Below are 24,159 nucleotides of genomic sequence, written 5' to 3'. Positions count from 1 at the left end.
AGTTATTAGGGGCCAGTTACTCTATAGATACCTGGACACTAATTTTTCATAAATCTCCCCCCATAATCCTTCTCACTGAGGGCTGAGCCAACAGACAAAAGCTCAATTGTCTCTTCTGTAACTTCATCCCCCACAGAGTATCGACCACACAGATCCATGCTTCTGGTATATGCCGGGTAATGCTTATTACATATCATATCTGAGCTGGAGCTTCAAACGGTCATGGAAAGATCCACACAAAAGGACCATAGAGGGAACTTTCCTGGCCTTTCCGGAAGGAGACAGATTAGTGAAAGCGTAGACTCTATTTAAGAAAAGTCTTTCGTGCTGATTCACTCGGATATTAAGTAAATTTTAATTTACTATTGGAGTGCTCTAATGTTCTGTAAAATGCACTCAATGGCCCCTTTATTGGGTACACCTTGCTAGTACCGGGTTGGACCCACTTTTGCTTTTAGAGCTGCCTTCATTCTTCGTGGCGTAGCTTCAACAAGGTGTTGGAAACGTTCCTCAGAGATTTTGGTCCATAGTGACATGATGGCATCACACAGTGGATTGAGATGTGGTGAGTGTGGAGGCCTTCGGAGGACAGTGACCTCATTGTCCAGTGGTGAGATGATTGGAGCTTTGTGACATGGTGCATTATCCTGCTGGAAGGAGCCATCAAAAGGTGGGTACACTGTAGTCCTAAAGGGATAGACAAGGTCAGCAACAATACTCTGGTAGGCCGTGGCATTTAAACGATGCTCAATTTGTACTAAGGGGCCCAAAGTGTACCAGGAAAATGCCCCCCACACCATTAAACCACCACCACCAGCGTGAACCATTGCTACAAGGCAGGATGGATCCATGCTTTCATGTTTATGTCGCAGCTGAAATCGTAAATTCTCAGACCAACGATTTTCCAGTCATCTATTGTCCAATTTTTTGATGAGCCTGTGCAAATTGTAGCCTCAGTTTCCTGTTCTTAGCTGACAGGGGTGGCACCCGGTGTGGTCTTTTGCTGCTGTACCCTATCTGCTTCAAAGTTCGATGCATTGTGCGTTTGTAGATGGTTTTTTACATACCTTGGTTGTAATAGTTATTTGAGTTATTGTTGCCTTTCTATGTTCTGGAACTAGTCTCCCCCATTCTCCTCCGACATCAACAAGGCGTTTTTCCTCCACACAACTGCCGCTCACTAGATATTTTCTTTTTTTTCGGACCATTTTCTGTAAACCCGAGAGGTGGTTGTGTGCGAAAATCCCAGTAGATCAGCAGTTTTTGAAATACTCAGAACAGCACGTCTGGAACCAACAACCGTGCAGTGTTCAAAGTCCCTTAAAGCCCCATTCTGATGCTCGGTTATCTTCACCACGTCTAGATGCCTAAATGCATTGAGTTGCTGCCATGTGATTGGCTGTGTAGCAATCTGTGTTACCAAGCAGGTGTGGCCGGTAAATGTATATAACGTGTATCTGGAGAGCAACGTCACTCCTGTAAAATATATATTGTCTGGAGAGCGATGATATCGCTTCCTTCTCAGTGCTCAGGTCTTTGTTTCTCGACCCTCCATGGCCGCCATGGGGTGTAGTTAGGATGGCGTGTCCTTTTTCTCACTCCTCGGGATCTTATGAGGAAGCCCAGGGGAGCACATCTGCTGGCTTTGCCCCATTAGGGCAGCTTTCTGATGGGAAGAAAAGCTCTGTGTTGAGGGTAAACAAACCACTGTGAGTCACAGAAACTTAAACAGAAAGTTGCCCCCGGGGGTTAATTTGATGAACACAATGGAAAATTCTCACTTTCCACCTCCCGATGACATAGCAGTCAGAGCACTCTGTTTTGTCTGAGCTGGTTAAACACCGGTAGAATTTCGTTTTGAAAAAGAAAATTTATTTCGGAACATTTGCTAAATTTTTTATTTTTTTTTTAATAGCGAATAGGGTCGTATTTACCATCATTTTCAAAAGTCACGAAGGAACATTATAGAAAATCTAACGGTGAAGTTGGTTTTCATTTGGGACATTCCATTTAGTTCCAAGATTGAACGTTAAAAGCAAAAGAGAATTTTGCAACATGCATCGCATCTCTGATGGTACTCTAGAATGTACTGATGAGATTTTGCATGTGAAGGTTCATAAAAAATCGAATCGGTGTGTGGCCAGCTTTATTATCTGATTTTATTTCTAGCTTGTTTAATATGTAACCTCTTTTCGGGGATTGATACCTAACATACAAATACTGTTTTATTTTAGAACTTTGAACTTTTCGTTTTTAACCAATTGTGTTCTCTTGCGTGAGAATTCACCTCCCTTCCTGTCTCTCTGACACTAGAATAAGAAGGCCATGGGGTAACCAAGACAGGTAGACTAGACCCAAAGAGGCAATAAATGCCTCCATCCCAGCTAAATCTCGCCATGTCCCCGGTAGACTGTGTTGGCTGGCCATGCCCCCCGGGTAGACTGTGTTGGCTGGCCATGCCCCCCGGGTAGACTGTGTTGGCTGGCCATGCCCCCCGGGTAGACTGTGTTGGCTGGCCATGCCCCCCGGCAGAGTGTGTTGGCTGGCCATGCCCCCCGGTAGAACATTTTTGCAAATCTTTTTAAAGGTTAGTGGGGTCAAATTGATCAGTTTTGAAGGCGCAAGATGGAATTTTTTTCTCAAACCAATTAAATTCTAACTGAATGTAGTTTTCATTTGGGAAATATTTGTCATTTTTATTGTAATGTTCATCTCCTAGGCACAAAAGAAGCTTCTTACACCTGGACAAAAGTTTTTTAAGGGCTTGCAAATGAAATAAGTTGATTAACATGATGGGCCATTGAATGTTATGACCAACAATTTTTCTGAATTTCCATAAAACTGTTTAGTCAAAAATTCTACTGATGTATGGGCTCTAAGGGAAAGTTTTTTTTTTTTTTTTTTTTTTTTTTGTAGAGAATGATAAAAAAAAAAAAAAGAGCTTGGTGTGATTTAGACTGTACTTTTTATTGCATTCATCTAAAAAACCTGTTGACCTCATCTAACTATTTCTGACCTTTTTCCCTCCATTTTTATTTTTGTATTTTTTTAGGTGTCTGTTTTTTTTTTTCTTATGAGACGGACCACACCAGCCAATCAAAATAGAGTCCCTCAAGTTGAAAGTGGACTTTCTGGTGGCGCCTTTTGGCCTGAAGAAGCCTGTGTTGAAAGAGGCGGCGGCCGTGTTGGCGGCAGTTCCAGGGTCAGGGAAACTAAAAACTGTAAACGTGGATCGCCACAAAGGTCGCTACTCTGAAAACATGGACAACGAGTCCCAATATTCTGGGTACTCCTACAAGTCGGGGCAGTCTCGAAGTTCCCGCAAACACAGGTAAGAGACTGCTATTCAGAAATTAAAATTGATGCCAGGGATGCAAGTATGCTTGCTTGGGTGCTTTAGGGCCTGGGTTCAGCAGAGGTCCAGTTGCGTTCCCGGTTTATTTTCCCTTGATGCCTCAAGGGCAGGTTGGTGCGACGTTTTCTAATATAATTTATATTGGGGACTTTCTTAATTGTGCCAAATTCTGGTGTTTGGGTTTTTAATTGATTTCATAGAAAATTTTGAGCCTTATTTTGATACATAAATGTATGGTTGTTGCTTGTCGTATCCAGATTAGTCAAATGGCACACAGCTATGAGAGAGTAGAGAAGGCCAAAGAGAAGGGTCTGATTGGGTGGCAAACATCGGAGGCTGTGGGCCCGCCTCAGGCGATGGCCGGAGGCTGTGGTCAAAGAGATGCATAATAAGAAAAGCACCTCTTAATCTCTAATAATGCACAATACCCAGTGGGCACTGTCCTTCTCTATGCCCCTTTTCCGTTTTATTAAATCTCTATATAGTTTTCATTAGGCATTAAGGACTGTTTGAGACTGTTGTCCCCTCAGATGCTAGTGGTGCAATGCATTGTCCCTGACAGACCAATAGAGCTGTGTATATTGTGTGGTAGAATTTGGGAGGGTATGCGACTTTGGCAACAAAGTCGAAATATACATACTGAGTGCCACTCTGTTTAGCGAAAGCTTTAAGTATTGAGCTTTGACCATTAGCTTTAACATGTGACTTTATTTTGTCTATACAGAGAACGGAGGGATCGCCATCGATCCAAAAGCCGGGATGGCAGCAGTCGCGGTGATAAGTCGGTCACCATCCAAGCTCCAGGAGAGCCTTTGTTAGACAACGAGTCAACGAGAGGAGAAGACCGGGTACATCATCTCTAAATACCAGAAATTGTGGTGGAAGTAAATGGGGTTGCAATTGACAAAAACCAATGGGATGTTGGCTTTGATGATTTAGCAAGGCCTAAACAAAAGTGTAGTTGGAATTGGGTTTCTTTACACACCAGCTCCATCTTGTCCTGGTTGGTATTTATTTAGAAACAAAACATGGTAAGCACTCTTGTGCCATAACCCAACCAGGGGTTTACCATATTCATAAAAGGGTGTGATACACCCATTAGGGTACCTGTTGTTGTTGTTGTTGGTGTGTGTGTGTTTTTTTTTTTTTTTTTTACTGGGGTGAAGTCTGGAATTGGCATTAGCAACAATAAAAAAACAGTTCTTGAACAGTTTCTAATGCATAGGCTATCATGGTTACTAAGTGCAGCGTCGTCCGGAGGGGTGGCCAAGATATTTGTTCATTTTTCTGGAGAAGGTCAACTTGCCCTTTTGCTAAAACTGGCTTCATGCAGTTAGATATCTATTCAAACATTTGTGAGGAAATTCTAAAACATCGATGGTCAGAACATTCTGTCTTGCTATCATCGACTCAACTTTTGTTTGAAAACACCTGAAATTTCATCCAGACGTATTAAATGGGTTTCATCACAACATGTACAATTCCTGAACAAAAACCCCCATGTCTTTCATTTGTGAAATACCGGTGCTTCCTATCCTGTTTCTTCGTGTTTTCTCGTCGCTATGGTTGAAAACTCTGTCGATTTGATCCCACTAACTATGAAGAAAATCGAACGCTCAAAGGAAAAATTTCAAGGGAAATTCTATGGGTGTATGGCCAGCTTAGCAATCCTGTGGCCCCATAGAGAATTTAGGACCCCCAGTTGAAACAACCAGTGCATACTAAAAATCCCATAGTTCATCTCGGACGCAAGCAAGGGAGGGTGGCTACATTCCTACATACAGTGGGCCCAAGACTGGGTGGCTATGGTCCTACATACAGTGGGCCCAAGACTGGGTGGCTATGGTCCTACATACAGTGGGCCTGAGACTGGGTGGCTATGGTCATACATTCAGTGGGCCCGAGACTGGGTGGCTATGGTCCTACATTCAGTGGGCCCGAGACTGGGTGGCTATGGTCCTACATACAGTGGGCCCGAGACTGGGTGGCTATGGTCCTACATACAGTGGGCCCGAGACTGGGTGGCTATGGTCCTACATACAGTGGGCCCAAGACTGGGTGGCTATGGTCCTACATTCAGTGGGCCCGAGACTGGGTGGCTATGGTCCTACATTCAGTGGGCCCGAGACTGGGTGGCTATGGTCCTACATTCAGTGGGCCCGAGACTGGGTGGCTATGGTCCTACATTCAGTGGGCCCGAGACTGGGTGGCTATGGTCCTACATTCAGTGGGCCCGAGACTGGGTGGCTATGGTCCTACATTAAGTGGGCCCGAGACTGGGTGGCTATGGTCCTACATACAGTGGGCCCGAGACTGGGTGGCTATGGTCCTACATACAGTGGGCCCGAGACTGGGTGGCTATGGTCCTACATACAGTGGGCCCGAGACTGGGTGGCTATGGTCCTACATACAGTGGGCCCGAGACTGGGTGGCTATGGTCCTACATACAGTGGGCCCGAGACTGGGTGGCTATGGTCCTACATTCAGTGGGCCCGAGACTGGGTGGCTATGGTCCTACATTCAGTGGGCCCGAGACTGGGTGGCTATGGTCCTACATACAGTGGGCCCGAGACTGGGTGGCTATGGTCCTACATACAGTGGGCCCGAGACTGGGTGGCTATGGTCCTACATACAGTGGGCCCGAGACTGGGTGGCTATGGTCCTACATACAGTGGGCCCGAGACTGGGTGGCTATGGTCCTACATACAGTGGGCCCGAGACTGGGTGGCTATGGTCCTACATACAGTGGGCCCGAGACTGGGTGGCTATGGTCCTACATTCAGTGGGCCCGAGACTGGGTGGCTATGGTCCTACATTCAGTGGGCCCGAGACTGGGTGGCTATGGTCCTACATTCAGTGGGCCCGAGACTGGGTGGCTATGGTCCTACATACAGTGGGCCCGAGACTGGGTGGCTATGGTCCTACATACAGTGGGCCCGAGACTGGGTGGCTATGGTCCTACATACAGTGGGCCCGAGACTGGGTGGCTATGGTCCTACATACAGTGGGCCCGAGACTGGGTGGCTATGGTCCTACATACAGTGGGCCCGAGACTGGGTGGCTATGGTCCTACATACAGTGGGCCCGAGACTGGGTGGCTATGGTCCTACATACAGTGGGCCCGAGACCGGGTGGCTAGGTTCCTACATACAGTGGGACCACGAAGAATGAACATTTCCACCATCCTAATTCAAAGTTGGATCATGGCATCAAAACAATTTGGAGGCGGCCAAGAGTAATGGAAGGAACTTTTCATGTTAAGTATACATACTTTAACAGTAAGAAAAAGTTTATCCGTTTTGCTGTCTTCTAGGAGCCCCTTCCTATCCCAGGCCCCATAGCAGCAACATGGGCTTCTATAGCGTTTGGTTATGCCACAGAGCACAAAAATTTGACATAAAAAAAACATTCCTCCTTTTTGCTACTTACTAAAAAGCACACATATGCAGCTGGGCTTTAGTCAGTCCGCTTGTTGCCTCTGCTTTTCCTTGCTTGGCGTGGAAGCTTGCGGATAGCTCTGCGACGCAGCGGAAGACTCGCTTATTGCCTGCCATCACCTCGTGACTAATTTATTTTCCGCCAGTGTCTGCAGCTTCAATTAACAGGAGAGTTTATTGATTTCGTTGCAGCACTTATCGGCATCTCCGGGCAGATCCCGTGGCGCAACGCTAACCAGCAAGTCTGGCCGCGTAAGCGAGACGGGTTCTCGTATCTTTGACCTGTTGCCAGGGAGAGCTTGCGAAAGGATTCGCAGCACAGGGGTCACCCGTTTTTTCAACCGCTATTGGCTGCCAGTGATGTAATTGTTTCCAGGCCATGCGAAGGCCAGAAGGAGACAGCGGAACTTTTTTGTCTTTACTATGGAAACTCCGTTTAGCGGCCTGGCTGTACAAATTTACCTTTCCACACCTCATTAAACCAGAGGAAGGAACAAATACCCTTCCTATTAGTTCAATGCCTTCCTCCGAGAACGTACAGCTAAACTCGTCGGTAAATGACAGCTCGCTTGGTTAAAAATACGTTTCAATTATAGTTTTAATATTCTCGTTATTATACAGGATTTATATAGCGCAAACAGTTTGGGCGGCGCTTTACTACATGCTGGTAGACCGTACTTTTTTCTTTTTTATTTATTTTAAGAATGGTGCGAGGGCTGTGACAAAAAGATTTACTGTGAAAATTCAGTCTAAGGCTCCTACTCGTAATGTATTATATATTCATAACATTTAAAGTGGAACTCCAACCCCCACTAGCCTTAAAAAAAGCATACTCGCAGGATCCAGCAGTGATCCAGAGATCTGCTGCAGCACACCATGTCCGACGCCCCCATCATCTTCTGTGACGTCATCAGGGAGCCTGACTTTTTTTTCTTTTCCGTGTTCTTGCAGCTGGCCTCCTGGTGATGACGAAAAAACTTCTAGAGAGGTGGCGCTAGGTCTAGAGAGGCCGGCTGCCAAAGTCAGAGAGACAACCAGTCCCCCTGATGGCGCATTTGCAGTAGAATACCTCATGGCCTCCTGGGATGCATGATGTAGGTGTCCCAGCAGGCTGCGGGAACACCCCCTTCCCAATAGATGGATCATATGAGTGTGCTTTTTTGTATATAACTCATCTATTGGGAAGGGGGGAGGGGAAATGTTCCCCGCAGCATCCTGGGATACCCAGAAGGCCATGATGTATTCGACTGCGCTTGCGCCATTAGGGGGACTGGCTGTATTTCTGGCTTTTGCAGCTGGCCCCCAATGTTTGTTTTTCATCATGGGGAGGCCGGCTGCAAGAACCCAGAAAAGAAAGCCAGGTCCCCTGATGATGTCCCAGAAGATGGCAGTGCCAAACATTGTGTGATGCAGCTGCTCTCTACAGAACACTGTTGGATCACATGAGTATGCTTTGTATGCTTTGAGTATAACCCAACAGTGTTCTATAGAGAGCAGCTGCATCACGCAATGTTTGGCGCTGCCATCTTCTGGGACATCATCAGGGGGCTTGGCTGTCTTTTTTCTGGGTTGTTAAAGCCAGGCTCCTCATGATGCAAAAAAAAATGGGGGGGCCACCTGCAAAAGCCAGAAAGACAGCCAGTCCCCCCTAATGGCGCAAGCGCATTGAAATACACCATGGCCTCCTGGGTGTCCCAGGATGCTGCGGGGAACATTCCCCCCTCTTCCCAATAGATGGGTTATACACAAAAAAACATGCTCCTAGGATCCAGCAGTGTTCTGCAGAGAGCCACTGAAGCACACATCTACTGAGACGTCATCAGGGGTCTGGTTGTCTTTTCTGGGTTCATACAGCCAGCCTCCCGATGATGCAAAAAAAAGAAAAAAAAGAAAACGGGCCAGCTGCAATAGCAGAGGAGAGACAGCCCCCATAATGGTGCAAGCGTAGTATAATAACCCATGGTCTACTGTGATGCCATGTGAGTCCCAGGAGGCTGCGGGTACTGCATCAGTCATTTTCGCCTAAATGAGGAAGTACAGGGGATGTGTTCCCTGAACAAAGTGAAATAAAGTTTTTTTGATTAAGAGGAGTGAAATGTTAGAAAGTGGGTTAGGAGAGTGAAGGTCCACTTGAAGGGATGCCAAAGTTACCTCCTAAGCTACATGCTGGACGCCTGGATTTTTTTTAAGCACTTGATTAGAGCCTGAGGCTCTAATTGGCCTAAAAAAAAAAAAAAAAAAGTGGGCTCGGGGCGCAGAGCACTCTGCCCCGACTCCACCCAGTTGTCTGACATTAGCGAGTTAATATTCGCTAATGTCTTCCTGTTTCTCCTCAATGCCAATCAGGAAACGAGCCCTGAGACCTGAAATGGCCGGGAGGAGATGCGACTGCCCGGACTCAGGAGGGTGGAAGCTGCCAAAGCTGCGACCTGGATGGGGGTAAGTGCGGGGCTGGGCGACGAGCGAGTGAAGTAGCGATCAATCTAGTGACTGCGGGCGGGGGGGGGGGGGGGGGTGGGCGATCGATCAAGCACCGTGGGTGGGGGGGTGGTTGGCTGGCTGCGCAGGGGGCCGTGGGTCGCCTCCCCATCTCTCCCCCCTCCCCCCAAAATAAATAGAGCACCAACCAGCCACCACTATTTAGGACAGGAAGTGTGTTACTGGCAGAATCACAACTGCAATAGATTACATTTTTGTTTTTGAATTCTATGTAAAAAAATATATATATATATTTTTTTGTCTAAATATATAAATTTAAATGGATGGCGATCTAGGGAGGGGGGTGGCGATCTAGGTCTAGGGAGGTGGATGTAGGTCTAGAGAGGTGGATCCTAGGTCTAGAGAGGTGGCTGCGGGTCTAGAGAGGTGGCTCTAGAGAGGTGGCTGCGGGTCTAGAGAGGTGGCTCTAGGTCTCTCTCTCTCTCAATAAAATTCAGAATTCCTGTATAATAATTTCTCGTCAATAACGCAAGATGTAATAAATTCTTGGACGATTTGTTTTTTTAGGTGGGTTTGGTGGGAGACTTAATAGCGTGAGAGTGTCTGTAGTTGTAACGTAAGAAGCAGAGCCAGCGGCTGTGTGTTTCAGTCTCCATGTTGTAATCCATACCCCCCTCCGCTATACCTTAACACAGTCGTTCAACCGGTTGGGTTTTCAGGTCACAAGATCAAACTTGTCATTCTCCAGTCTGTTGTTTTTTTTTTTCCTGCATATCGTTGAAGGAAACCAACACTCCTACGGGGCTGCGAGAAAGCCCCCGAAATAAGTTTCCATATAAAAACGACATATTAACACAACAGCTCCCCACGCAGCAATGTGAAAATGCGCGGCGGCTCTCTGGCGAAGGCTGGCACCTGTTCGTCTTGTACCTCCGCCAAGTCGGAGCTCCCCCAGCTTGTGTGATCTTGTATGGTGGGAGAGGGGAGGGCGGGCGAGAGCCGCCAACAGTCCCAAGTTATGAACTGAATTCATAATGAGAATTGGCTTTTAAAAAGCCGCCGCCAGCTACGCTTATAAGATTTTGCAAGGTATGCCTGGAAAGAGATTAAAAACGCCTAGCGAAACCTTTTTCTTTTTGTTTGTGTTTAGTTTTGGATAGAGTGGGAAAGAGAATTTTGTCCTAGTTTATATCTGTGACCCCATTGGGTAGATTTCCTACACTTCCTCTCTCTGTGACACCTGTACAAAGAATGAGAGTTGTGGTGGTGACCGAGACGGGAAGTTAGGTGGTTCCACTAAAAATAATGCATGCTTTGGAGACGTGTGCCCAAAGGGCAGTTAAAATCTGGCAGAGGTTTTAACCCTTTCCAACTCTCTCCACAATTGAATGCAATGTTTTTAGCTAGAGTTGGAATTTATGAGAACATCTGCCAGGATGTCTTTCTCAAGACTTCCCATTGGGTAGATTTCCACGTACTTCCGGTTTCCTCAGTCCCCCCCCCCCCGTGATCACTCATACTGTTCACTGTACCTTTGTAGCAAAGTGAGGCTGCAGCAGGGGCTGAACTGTGTCAGCCATTGGTAAACGCAGTCCGGCACCAGGATTTGCAGGACTGTGTCCTCTCTGAGCTGGCCTCTGAGTCCAGGAAGTGGGTGGTAACCCTGGATGACGCCTGAACAATGAGGGCGCCATCCTTCTGGAGAGAAAAGTAAATAAGGGGTTCTTTGATCTCTATGGGAGGTAATAAATACTAGAATTGTTTTATTAAGCATGCTGTACTTGACATGAATTAAATATATCTGATAATAGGTCCACTTTAAGGTGACTCCTTTTTTTATTTGGTCTACAGGATGACAACTGGGGAGAAACGACGACCGTGGTCACCGGGACCTCGGAACACAGCATATCCCACGATGACATTACCCGTATCACTAAGGACATGGAGGACAGCGCCAACCTGGACTGCTCCCGCCACTTGGGTGTCATTGTGGGCGGAGCCTTGGCCTTTGTCTCTTTCCTCACCCCCATTGCCTTTATGCTGTTGCCCAAAATATTACCATGGGATCTGGAAGCTTGTGGCACGCCCTGTGAGGGCCTCTTCATCTCTGTGGCCTTCAAACTCCTTATCCTCCTGGTGGGCAGCTGGGCGCTCTTCTTCCGGCGCCCCAAGGCCTTCTTCCCACGGGTGTTCGTCTTCCGGGCGCTCATCATGGTGCTTATTTTTCTGCTGGTAGTGTCCTACTGGCTCTTTTATGCTGTCCGGATCCTCACCACTGCCGAGAGGAATTACCAGGGGATAGTACAATACGCCGTGTCGCTGGTGGACGCTTTGCTGTTTGTTCACTACTTGGCGGTGGTCTTGCTGGAGTTACGGCAACTGCAACCTCAGTTCACCATCAAGGTTGTCAGGTCCACAGACGGGGCAAGCAGGCATTACAATATTGGCCACTTAAGGTAAGATGGGATATTTTAACAGCTCTTTATGTGTATGGTAGATGCGATAACCGGAAAAGTCTCCTAGAGCTTGGGTGAGCCTCGGGTAGGGCTTGGGTGAACCCCAGCTATAGCATGGTTGAGACCCACCTCAGCTAGGGCTTGGGTGAGCCTCAGCGAGGGCATGGTTGAGACCCACCTCGGCTAGGGCATGGTTGAGACCCACCTCGGCTAGGGCATGGTTGAGACCCACCTCGGCTAGGGCATGGTTGAGACCCACCTCGGCTAGGGCATGGTTGAGACCCACCTCGGCTAGGGCATGGTTGAGACCCACCTCGGCTAGGGCATGGTTGAGACCCACCTCGGCTAGGGCATGGTTGAGACCCACCTCGGCTAGGGCTTGGGTGAGACCCACCTCGGCTAGGGCTTGGGTGAGACCCACCTCGGCTAGGGCTTGGGTGAGACCCAGAAAAAGACAACTTCTCCTGCGCTCTGGTGTCCCGGTCTTCAAAGTGTGATACCGAGAGTTTAAGATGATAGTGTTTGTTTTGTTTTTGGGTGAGACCCACCTCGGCTATGGCTTGGGTGAGACCCACCTCGGCTATGGCTTGGGTGAGACCCACCTCGGCTATGGCTTGGGTGAGACCCACCTCGGCTATGGCTTGGGTGAGACCCACCTCGGCTATGGCTTGGGTGAGACCCACCTCGGCTAGGGCTTGGGTGAGACCCACCTCGGCTAGGGCTTGGGTGAGACCCACCTCGGCTAGGGCTTGGGTGAGACCCACCTCGGCTAGGGCTTGGGTGAGACCCACCTCGGCTAGGGCTTGGGTGAGACCCACCTCGGCTAGGGCTTGGGTGAGACCCACCTCGGCTAGGGCTTGGGTGAGACCCTAGCTAGAGCTTGGACTGGGCTCCCCCAGAGTTTGGAATATTCTTCAGCTTGTGTATCTTTACAAATTTGTGACATAAAAGGTACGGCACAATCTCTTTACAGCTGTACTACTAAGCAGGAAGCAGACATACGTAATTTGCAAAAAATGGTTGCTCCCCCATGTACAGGTATAAATACGAACTATACATTAAAACCAAAGGTCTGAGTTTAGTTTTTTCCTTATTTTTTTTTTACATTTAGGATATCGTGGAAAAAGGGGTAGAACTTCATTTTTTCGGTCCTTTTGCCCTGTTGAGATTTCTTTTAACTCCTAAATGTCGCTATGACAGGAAGTAATGGGAAATCGGCAACCGGGAAAAAAAAGAAGTGCGTATTTCTGTTAGCACATTAGGGACTTTTAGTTCCACTTTAAAGAACGCATCCCTCTCACCACCCATGATCTGCCTGCATTGCATAGAGAAGCACAAAGACTCAGTGATGGCATTAAATGTTCTAAATAAAAAAAAGGGGGTATGTGATGAGAACGGAAGGGTTATATTGAAAAATACTATAAGCATGTTGATGAAAAGTAGATTGAAATTCAATCACGTTCTCTCCTTGGTATGGGAAGCTGCTGAACAGGTCACATGGAGATCCCTGTCCCAGACACGGCTTATCTGCCATCAACATTTATGATTTCCAAACTAGGGCACTAAAAGGGACTTGTTTTATCTTATCTTTTATAGCATAATGAGTTTACTGCCCCAGCCATAAACTAATTCTGCAGTCTAAACATAGTCAATAAAATTTATAGAACCTCCACATTATAGTGATAGTACTGGGCCTGAAGCAACGTCCCTTGATAATTTAAAGTGTAACTCCAGCCACCTTTTTTTTAGTTTTGACCAGACCAGCGGTCTCCAAACTTCAGCCTGGGGCCTTTGCCTCCCTTTAGCTGACCCTAGGGGGCACTATTCCATCAACTGACACCAATATTGGAGCACCATTCCACCTACTGTCACATTCAATGGGGCCAACAGTAAACTGTCCCTTTGCTTGGAAAGTTTGGACACCCCTGGGCTACACTAAAGAGGGACATTCACTAGTAGACCTTCAAACTAATGTCTGTACGTACGTCAACATTTTTGTTTTTAACATTTACATTTTGGAATGAATGTCCTTTTTTCTAATGAAATCCACATTTCATCGAGGAAAAAAATAGTCAATTCTGCTCCTTTTTTAAATCTTTCTTCAAAATATTGTTGGAAAATGAACATCAGTGGGACCCCACTAAACCTTCGAAAGTCAAACAGACGTTCCTAAAACAAGAATTTTGAAGAAAATTACTACTAGTGTATGGCCAGCTTAAGGAAGGCTTAGAACCTTTTTCCACATTGCTACACTATTTGGATAAGAGTTTGTAGACACTTGACCACTTGTTGACCATCACATCTATACTATGACCAAAAGTACGTAAACCCCCCCCCCCCCATTTAAAATGGTTGTGTTCAGTCGTGGGGGAACAGAGCCCTGACCTCCACCCTATTGATCACATTTGGGATGAATTGGCATGCCGATAGTGAGCCAGGTCTTCTCATTCAACATCGGTATCTGATTCCATATATGGTGGCCAGCTCCATAAAGACATGGTTTGAGAAGTTTTGATTTGGGGAAAAAAAATTGTAATGGCCTGCACATAGCCCTGACTTTAACCCTGCTGATCCCTTTTGGGATGAATTGGAATGCTGATGGTGAGCCAAGTCTTCTCATCCAACATTAGTATCTGACATCATAAATGGTTGCCAGCTCCATAAGGACGTGGTTTAAGGAGTTTGGTGTGGAGGAACAGGAATGGCCTACACCGCTAGGGTTAAGGTCAGAGCTCTGTGTAGGCCATTCCTTGTTCCTCCACACCAAACTCATTAGTATCTGACCTCATAAATGGTTGCCAGCTCCATAAGGACATGGTTTAATGAGTTTGGTGTGGAGGAACAAGAATGGCCTACACCGCTAGGGTTAAGGTCAGGGCTCGGTATAGGCCATTTTTGTTCCTCCACACCAAACTCATTAGTATCTGACCTCATAAATGGTTGCCAGCTCCATAAGGACGTGGTTTAATGAGTTTGGTGTGGAGGAACGGGAATGGCCTACACTGCTAGGGTTAAGGTCAGGGCTCGGTGTAGGCCATTCCTATTCCTCCACACCAAACTCATTAAACCATGTCCTTATGGAGCTGGCCACCATTTATGAGGTCAGATACTAATGAGTTTGGTGTGGAGGAACAGGAATGGCCTACACCGAGCCCTGACCTTAACCCTAGTGGTGTAGGCCATTCCCGTTCCTCCACACCAAACTCATTAAACCATGTCCTTATGGAGCTGGCTACCGTTTTATGACCTGAGACTGATGTGGGATGAAAAGACCTGGCTCACCATCAGTGATCCAATTCATCCCAAAAGTGTTCGCTAGGGTTAAGGTCAGGGCTCGAACACTTTTGGGATGAATTGGAACATTGATGGTGAGCCAGGTAGCTAGCTCCATAAGGACATGGTTTCAGGATTTTGGTGTGGAGGAACTGGAATGGCCTACACAGAGCCCTGACCTCAACCCCACTGGACACTTTTGGACTAAATTAGAGCACCGATGGTGAACCAAATCTTCTCATCCATCATCTTTATCTGGCCTCATAAATGGTGGCCAGCTCCATAAAGACATGGTTAAAGGAGTTTGGTGTAGATGAACTGGAATAGCCTACAAAGAGCCCTGACCTCAACCCTACTGAACACCCTTGGGATGAATTTGAACCCAGTTGTAAGCCAGCTCTTCTCATTCAACATCAATACCTTGCCTCATAAATGGGTACAAATTTTCACGGTCACACTTCCAAGATCTTGAGGGAACCCTTACCAGGGGGCTGTTACAGCTGCAAAGGCAGGCCATCTCCATATTCATGGCAATGGATTTAGACTGGGTTAACCCAACAAGTTCGTATGGGTGGTAATGGTCAGGTGTCCTCCAGCTTTAGGCCATATGGTGTATCTGTAACTGCTTCTTGTCATCCCCAGTCACTGTGTTACTTCCAATTCAGAAAGTGAGTGGCAATAACCAACCTGTGTAGGAAATTTGTATATACTTGCCTATTTTCAACCCGGTCTGGTCACATGATCTCCCCTTTTTCAAGCCAGTGGCAGCTGCAGAGGGTAGGAGAGAGCACTCCAACAACAGCAAGTAAGCCTGTAGTGGTGACGTCACCCATAGGCTTCAATGGTCCATCCGTGTTCAGAGCTCCCTCTCCACTGCAGCCGTAGCTGGCTGACACAGGAGACACCCCGTGTCCGGAATGGCTTGAAAATGGGTAAGTATATAGATCTTTCTTACACTGGTTAGTTTAGGCATTAGGGGTGGTAAGAGGACAGTTGGGTATATAGCCAGAATTCCTCTTTAAATTTCCTCAAGAGCCATAAAGGATATAAATCCACTTTGTATGCACTGGATCTCTTTACAATGCCAGATATTGCCTTGTAAAAGTAGTTAAGCTTTAAAAATTAAAGGAGTAACTAACGCAGTATTATAATTTCATTATTCTTTACCGGTAGCCAGTGGACATTGCAACTGCTTGAATTGTCTGTAGGTATTTGCAAAGCTGCTTTTTTATTCATGCAGATTATTATTTTATTTTTTTTACTACAAAGGCCATGGGATGTATACGATTGTTCCCATGGCAACTGCAGCTGAGAGCTGACGAGCTTCAGGCATTATGATGTTTGTTTTATGTCAGACCGGTACTGGAATATTAATCTGGGCATTCCCAGAGTACAACGCTTGTAAAACAATGAGCGTTGGGGCAAATCGGGGGAGTTTAGGGTTTTCATATATGTATGCGAGTATCATCTTTTTGATGTTAATCTTTTGGTTGTTGTCAGAAAAACCTCATTTGTAACGGATCTCCCTACATGGGAAACCAGACCTCTCCTCGTTTATATGTGCGGCCTCTGCTTCCTGCTTAGTTGTGCTACAACCGGGGTGGGCAACCTTCCGAGCAACCTCCTGCCAAAAAATTTTTTCAAAGAAAATTGAGCGTGACGAATTTATAACCAAAAAATGTCAACTTCACGCTCTCAATCGCGAAAACGATTTTTTTATAAATTAAATGCTGTAAACTACTTAGTAGTGAGAAATTAACATCCTGCAACTCCACACCTCAGATCACTGTCCCCCCTGCAAATCTGTTTCACCGCTGTGCCATCCTGCCCATCTGCCCCACCAATGCACCCCCTTTTCTAATTTGCCCCACTGTACCTCCCTGCACATCCGCTCCACCGCTATACCCCCCCCCCATGCTCTTCTGTCTCACCACTGATCCATCTTCTCATCTGTCCTAACACTAAACTTATCTGCTCATCTGCCCCACCACTGTAACCCCCTTTCTCATCTGCCCCACCACTGTATCCACCTTTCTCCTCTGCCCTACCACTGTAACCCCCTTTCTCATCTGCCCCACCTCTGTAACCCCCTTTCTCATCTGCCCCACCTCTGTAACCCCCTTTCTCATCTGCCCCACCTCTGTAACCCCCTTTCTCATCTGACCCCACCTCTGTAACCCCCTTTCTCATCTGACCCCACCTCTGTAACCCCCTTTCTCATCTGACCCCACCTCTGTAACACCCTTTCTCATCTGACCCCACCTCTGTAACCCCCTTTCTCATCTGACCCCACCTCTGTAACACCCTTTCTCATCTGACCCCACCTCTGTAACACCCTTTCTCATCTGACCCCACCTCTGTAACCCCCTTTCTCATCTGACCCCACCTCTGTAACCCCCTTTCTCATCTGACCCCACCTCTGTAACACCCTTTCTCATCTGACCCCACCTCTGTAACACCCTTTCTCATCTGAGCCCACCTCTGTAACCCCCTTTCTCACCTGACCCACCACTGTATATCCTGCACATATGTCCCACCTCTGTGCCCCCTTCTCTTCTGCCCCACCAATGTAACCCCCTGCTCATGTGTTTTGCTGATATACCTTCTTTCTCCTCTGCACATCTGCCCCACCTCTGTACCCCCTCTGCTCTTCTGCCCCACTGCTGTACCTCCCTGCTCTCTTTTTGTCCCACTGAACCCCCTTCTCATCTGCCCCAACACTGTAACCCCCTGCTTTTTTGTCCCACCGCTGAACCCCCTTCTCATCCCTTCCACTACTGTACCTCCTGCACATTTGCCCCATCCCTGTAACCCCCTGATTTTCTGTCCCACTGCTAAACCCCCTTCTCATGCCTCACTACTGTACCCCCTTGCTCTTCTGTTCCACCACTGTAAATGATAAATGGTTTTTGACCATTTATCTTCTTTATATAAATTGAATCCATTAGAAGGTGTTCGTTGAGCAATGAATAACTTCTCCTTTTCAGATAAGTTCCCACTGACCTCCATTTATCTTTTTGGCTAATCTGTAAGGGGAGTAATTCTTCCCAATAACAAGTGTAAGAAGCATTCTCCCACTGACCATCACACTAATGTATCAATAGTACATTTTAGCAGGATTTCCCTGAAACCAGAAAGTTTTAAGGGTTCCTCTATGTTGATAGAGGCTGGTCTGATGACTTAAAACATACAGAAGGTGCTCCTGGTAGGAGGAAACCATATGATCTTTGCCTGTGTTTTAGACTAAAGGGTCTATGTATAAAAAATAAAAAAATAATAAGTGAATGCTTAAGATGTATACACACAGCTTTCACAAATGATCCCCATATTTTGCCTAATATGTTTATTTCTTATAATTGTCATCTCTATCTAGTGGCCATAATGCAGTATTATCCTGAAATACCTCAATCAGAAAAATACAGCATTATGGACACTAGATGGAGTAACAATAAGGATCATCTGTGATGGCATGTAGGATGTACCTTTTTTATACTCCAAAATAAGAATCCTTTTTTTTTTTTTATTGCCAAGATGTCCTCGTTTGGTGAGAACCATATTACTAGGTCCTCTTTGGTGCGATCCGTATTAATAGGTCCTCTTTGGTGCGATCCATATTAATAGGTCCTCTTTGGTGCGATCCGTATTAATAGGTCCTCTTTGGTGCGATCCGTATTAATAGGTCCTCTTTGGTGCGATCCGTATTAATGGGTCCTCTTTGGTGAGATCTGTATTAATAGGTCCTCCTTTGGTGAGACCCCTATTAATAGGTCCTCTTTGGTGAAAACCTTGATAACGGTAATAATAAGTCCACTTTGGTGAGAAGATTGAGAAGAGTATTCATAGGTCCTCTTTGGTAAGAACTTTGAGAAAGGTCAGGGAATTATGAGTTTTAGAAATTTATAAAATATTGGACTGTATGGTGGAACATCAAGAACAGTAATAGGTCTTTTTTGGTGAGAACATTGAGAGACCTAGTAATAGGTTCATTTTGGTGAGAACATGAAGAGCAATAATAGGTTATCTTTGGTAAGAACAGTATTACTACAGTAGGTCCTCTTGGGTGAGAACAGTTTTAATACAGTAGGTCCTCTTTGGCGAGAGCAGCATGAATAGGTCCTCTTTGGCGATGGCATTGAGAACAGTAATGATGAGTCCTTTTTGGTGAGAACAGAAATAAATGGTCCAATTTGGTGAGAAGATTGACAATAGTATTAATGGGACCTCTTTGGTAAGATTGACAATAGTATTAATGGGCCCTCTTTGGTATGAACACTGAAGAAGGTTCAGGGAACTATGAGTTTTAGAAACAATTTAGAAAAAATGTGGATTGTATTTTTCCACCTCTATGGTGGCCATGTTTGTCTCCCAGCTCTACGGCAGCCATCTTTGTTCTGCTAGATTTTTCTGTATTGTCAGTCTGGTTGATTCACAGCCTTTGTTCCCATTTACCTTCTGTTTTCCCCTTGTGTCTTCTCCTCCCCCTTTTTGGCACACTTGTTAATTTACCGTCTCTTCCTCCCCACCCGCCCCTGTCTGTTCTACTCACAGTATCCAGCGAGTCGCTGTATGGATTTTGGAAAATTATTATCACGACTTCCCCGTCTACAACCCTGCCCTCCTGAACCTGCCAAAATCCATCCTGAGCAAGAAAATGTCTGGATTCAAGGTCTACTCGCTTGGAGAGGGTGAGACGATGATGATGATACTGTTCCTGGGTCTCTTCGATCTTCTCCACTTTGTCTTCACCTGTTGTCTTTTCCCTGTCAAGAACCTCGTCTACATGGCTTGTGTTTATGACCTCTCTCGGGTTGTCCTCTACTGTTAATACCCAACTCCAGGTGGTGTCAAAGCATTAGAACCTCAATCAACTTTCAATTGTGCCTCCCATTTGGGAGATTTTCCTCCACTTTCGGTCTATTTTATGGACACATGTGAGGGAAAATCTCCTCACTTCCTGTTTGATAGATATCCAATAAAACCGGAAGTGAGGGAAATCCCCCTCAATGGGAACAGCAAGAAGTCTACATTTTCTAGAAAAACTTGGAAAGTTTCTCTTAGCCCCTGTACACACGGTCGGAGATTTCGACAACCAAATCCGTCGGATCTTGTCCGAAACTGTTGCATTCACACGGTCGGACTAAGTTGTCGAAAAATCTGATCTTTCAGAACGTGATGATGTAATTTCGTTACGATGGGACTACATTCAGGCTAGTAGCCAATAGCTTTGATGTAGGAATTTTATCTGAGCATGCGTGGCACTTGGTCCGATCAAAATTCTCTACACATGATCGGAGTATGTCCGATCGAACCAGTTGGTCGGGAAATATTTCCAACAAGTTTGGGTCCGACGGAAACATTCCGATGCATACCACACAGTCTGATTATCCAACAACACGGTCCGATAGGACACATTCCAACGGATTCTCCGATCGCGTGTACAAGGCTTTAGGATTGTAATGCTGCCTGTGTCGCCATGAGGGTAATTTTTGTCCTCGCTACCTGTCCTGGTGGTTGGAAGAGATAAGACATTTCAGTGGAGACATGGACAACATTTAAAACATTACTGATGTTCGAACACTTCTCTGTTCTATACAAAATAAAGAAAAAAACTTGGCTGGATTTGGGTTTTTTGACCATTTATCATCTTTATGTAAATGTAATCCACTAGAAGGACACTAGGGCATATAAGCACCCAGTTGGTCATATCTCAGAGATTGCAGTGGTGAGATTTTCCTAGAGTAGCCTGTGGTTCCTACAGCTAAACCAACCTTTACCTTTGCCAAGCACAAAGGAAAGGAATGGGTATGCGTTAACCCCAACTATGCAACAGTACTTTTATACTTTTTGTCAAGCAACTAAGAAATAATGCAATTGTATCACCTCCAGTAGATGGAGCTCTCAGCTTTGTTTCCCCATGTTTACCTGTCAGTTTTAGCTGCTTATTAGGGATGAGCTTGGGAATTGATGACCTTGACCGAAAAAAGGCCATATTATTTCAATGATTTTCTTGAGCATTCCCTCCCCTAGCTGTGGTTGATTGGGTAAGAATGACTGCTTCCTTCTGGGTTTGAACAAAGTCTGATCTCCTCTCTACTACTCAGTTGAGGAAAAAAAAAACAAGACCTCTGTTGCTTACAGAGCTTAATAGCTAAAGCTGAAATTTAACACACTGGCTTTTTTGGGTTTCCAATGTTGTTCTTTACTATGGAGAAAAGGAAAGTGAGTGTTAAATTTTTGTGTGCCACTTTCAAACACTGGCTGAGCTGCTAAGGGGTTGGAAGATGTTTCACCACCCGCTGTCCTCGGTGAGGCATCCCCCTTTCATACGAAACCTAGTTCCCCCTTTTTATTAGTCGGCTAGGGCTGACAGTGCAGTGATTTTGGTTGTCATGGGTGACGCACACCTCCCTTTTCTAGACCCTTGCTATGAGAATAGTTCCCACCATCTTTGCTCCCATGACCTCTATAACTCTGCACGCTACACACAGACATGAATCTTGTCTTGTTCCTTGTGGGAAAAAATAAATAAAAAATAGCGCAAGGGAGGCGCGGCCCCTTCCATTATTAAGGTTGGCTGAAACCTCCTCCTTGAAACCTTTTTTCTCCCGTTAGGGCACCGAGCTGAATATCAAATTTATGAAAGTCAAAAACTTCAAAGCTGCTGTCTGCTTTTGGTACGGAGGCCTCGTTGCGCTTCTCCAAGAGCTGGAAACGAAACGTGGAGGCTGCGGGCAGACTTTTTAAATTCAACATTTTTTAACCCTTGAAGGACTCCCTTAGTGTTTGCATTTTTGCAGTTTTCAGAATGGAAATCTCCACTTTTTTGAATTGTATACAATGAGGCGATGTAGGATGATAAAATGAAATGGTTCTTGCATTTGTTCACCTTTCCTAGGTTTAAAGTGTGCCTATTGGAAAATTGGAACTCAGCTGTTAGTAACTATTATATCTCCTCCCCTGTCTACGGAATGCTGATTAATCCATGCAGCTAAAGATCCTGCACTACCTATAGACTGTCAAGCGTTTTAATGCCGCTATAGGTTCTGCGATGTCTACAGATTGCTAAGCATTTCATGCAACTATAGCTCCTGCAGTCTCCGGAATGGCGATCATTCCATGCAGATATAGTTCCTGCGCAGCCTATGGAATGCTAAGCATCTAATGCAGGTACAACGCCTGCTTTCTATGTGAAATGCTGACCAATTTCTGCAGCTATAGCTCTTGCACTGTCTACAGAATTCCAGTCATTCTATGCAGCTATAGCATGGATTACATGAATACTGAGCATGTTTAGCGAAGCCAAAACTCCTGCTCTCTATATGAAACCAATCCTTGCAGCTATAGCTCCTATAATGTCTACGGAATGCCAGTCAATTCATGCAGCTATAGCTCCTGAACAGTCTACGGAATGTCATTCTATGCAGCTATAGCATGGATTACATGAATACTGAGCATTTTTAGTGCAGCCAAAACTCCTGCTCTCTATATGAAAACAATCCTTGCAGCTATAGCTCCTATAATGTCTACGGAATGCCAGTCAATTCATGCAGCTATAGCTCCTGAACAGTCTACGGAATGTTAACCATTCTATACAGCTATAGCACGTGCATGGATTACTGAATACTGAGCATTTAATGCAGCCAAAACTCCTGCTCTCTATATGAAACCAATCTATGCAGCTGTAGCTCCTACGTGGTCTACGGAATGCCGGTCATTTCATACAGCTATAGCTCATGCACAGTCTACAGAATGCTGAGCATTTACTGTAGCAAAAATAGCTGCATGATTGGACAGCATTTCATAGACCATGCAGGATATCTCTTCCTTATAGCTACCTGCACAGTCTATGGAATACAAATAATTTGATACAGCTATAGCATCTCCACTGTCTATGAAATGCTGAACATTTCACGCAGCTAAAGCATCTCCACTGTCTGATGCTGAACCTTTCATGCAGCTATAGCATCTCCACGGTCTATGGAATGCTGAACCTTTCACCCAGATATAACTCCTGCACTGTCTACTGAATGCCAACCATTCTATGCAGCTATAACTCCTGCGCTTTCTTCAAAAATGCTGAGCATTTCATGCAGTTAATGCTCCTGCACGGTCTATGGAAGGCCAAACCTATATTTTATTTTTATTTTTTCTCCTGGTAAGAGCTCTCTGATTTAAGTTCCTGAGTCTACACACCAGCTTTGGCCACTATGAGGGATTCTCACTCTTTCCATTAGCTTTTTTTCCTTCATTTCAGAATGGTTAGACTGCAACCACATATGGCACCCTAAGGTAGGGCAGGGCATGCAAATATCCACTGTGGATAAGAACAGCCAGCAACTCTGATGTGAAAATATCACCACTGTAGTCTCTCAAAAGAAATGACTGTAGTCTCTCAAAAAAATAAATAAAGAAGCAGGTGGCTGACTCAACCAGTCGTACGCCACCTCCAATAATATATTGTTTTTGGATGCATCAACCTAATTCTTTTTTTTTTTTCCTATATGTCCTTTTATTTACTATAATTTATTTACTCTAACCACTACATGTTCCTTGTTTTTTCCTCCTCTAGAAAACTCTACTAACAACTCTACAGGGCAGTCTCGGGCAGTAATAGCCGCAGCCGCCAGGAGGAGGGACAACAGTCACAACGAGTATTACTATGAAGAGGCGGAGCATGAGCGGAGAGTGCGTAAGCGGAAAGCAAGGTATGCCTACTATGAGTCCACCATCTCTGAGAGTGCAGGTCTGTTCTATGTTATTGGAACTACAGGAAACCAATTGGGAGTTTGAACGTTTTGCCTTAGAACAGTGGTCTCCAAACTGTGGCCCAGGGGGCACTGTTTCATTCATAGACACCAATGAAGGGCACAATTTCTCCCAATGGCACCAACAATGGGCCACAAGTCCTACCAATGACATCAACGATGATCAACTCCCGGTGGCCACAGTCTGTCCCCTCTAAAGTCTGAAGAACGGTAAACTGGCCCTATGTTTAGAAAGTTTGGAGATCCCTGCTTTAGGAGATATGGAGACGTCAATATCTTGAAGTACCTTTTATCTGTTGCGTCCCTTATAAATGTTAGGGGTGGGGTTTAGTGCAGGAAGAGGTGTGGCTAAATCTTGATTTGGACAGTAATGCCGAGGCCCCATGTACAGCCTTCGTAGTTGGATCCACAGGGATACGGGTTCTACACTAGGG

General features: G+C 45.7%; 1 protein-coding gene across 1 annotated transcript in view; it reads left to right on the top strand.

The window, feature by feature from the left end:
• VANGL2 (VANGL planar cell polarity protein 2) overlaps positions 1 to 24,159 on the top strand; it is a 127,971-nt gene that overhangs the window by 94,627 nt on the left and 9,185 nt on the right. Inside the window, exons 3-7 of the mRNA XM_077464085.1 lie at positions 3,053 to 3,331; positions 4,080 to 4,203; positions 11,083 to 11,687; positions 19,509 to 19,645; positions 23,530 to 23,665. Of these exons, the coding sequence (XP_077320211.1) occupies positions 3,261 to 3,331; positions 4,080 to 4,203; positions 11,083 to 11,687; positions 19,509 to 19,645; positions 23,530 to 23,665 (1,073 nt within the window). The 5' untranslated portion in view covers positions 3,053 to 3,260. The remainder of the gene's footprint in view (positions 1 to 3,052; positions 3,332 to 4,079; positions 4,204 to 11,082; positions 11,688 to 19,508; positions 19,646 to 23,529; positions 23,666 to 24,159) is intronic.

This window comes from Lithobates pipiens, unplaced genomic scaffold (genome assembly GCF_037356315.1).
Source record: "Lithobates pipiens isolate NorthernLeopardFrog02 unplaced genomic scaffold, aLitPip1_a1.2 Scaffold_30, whole genome shotgun sequence".
Lineage (NCBI taxonomy): Eukaryota > Metazoa > Chordata > Amphibia > Anura > Ranidae > Lithobates > Lithobates pipiens.
Note: the sequence above shows the minus strand (reverse complement) of the source record. Positions and strands in the feature narration are given on the sequence as shown.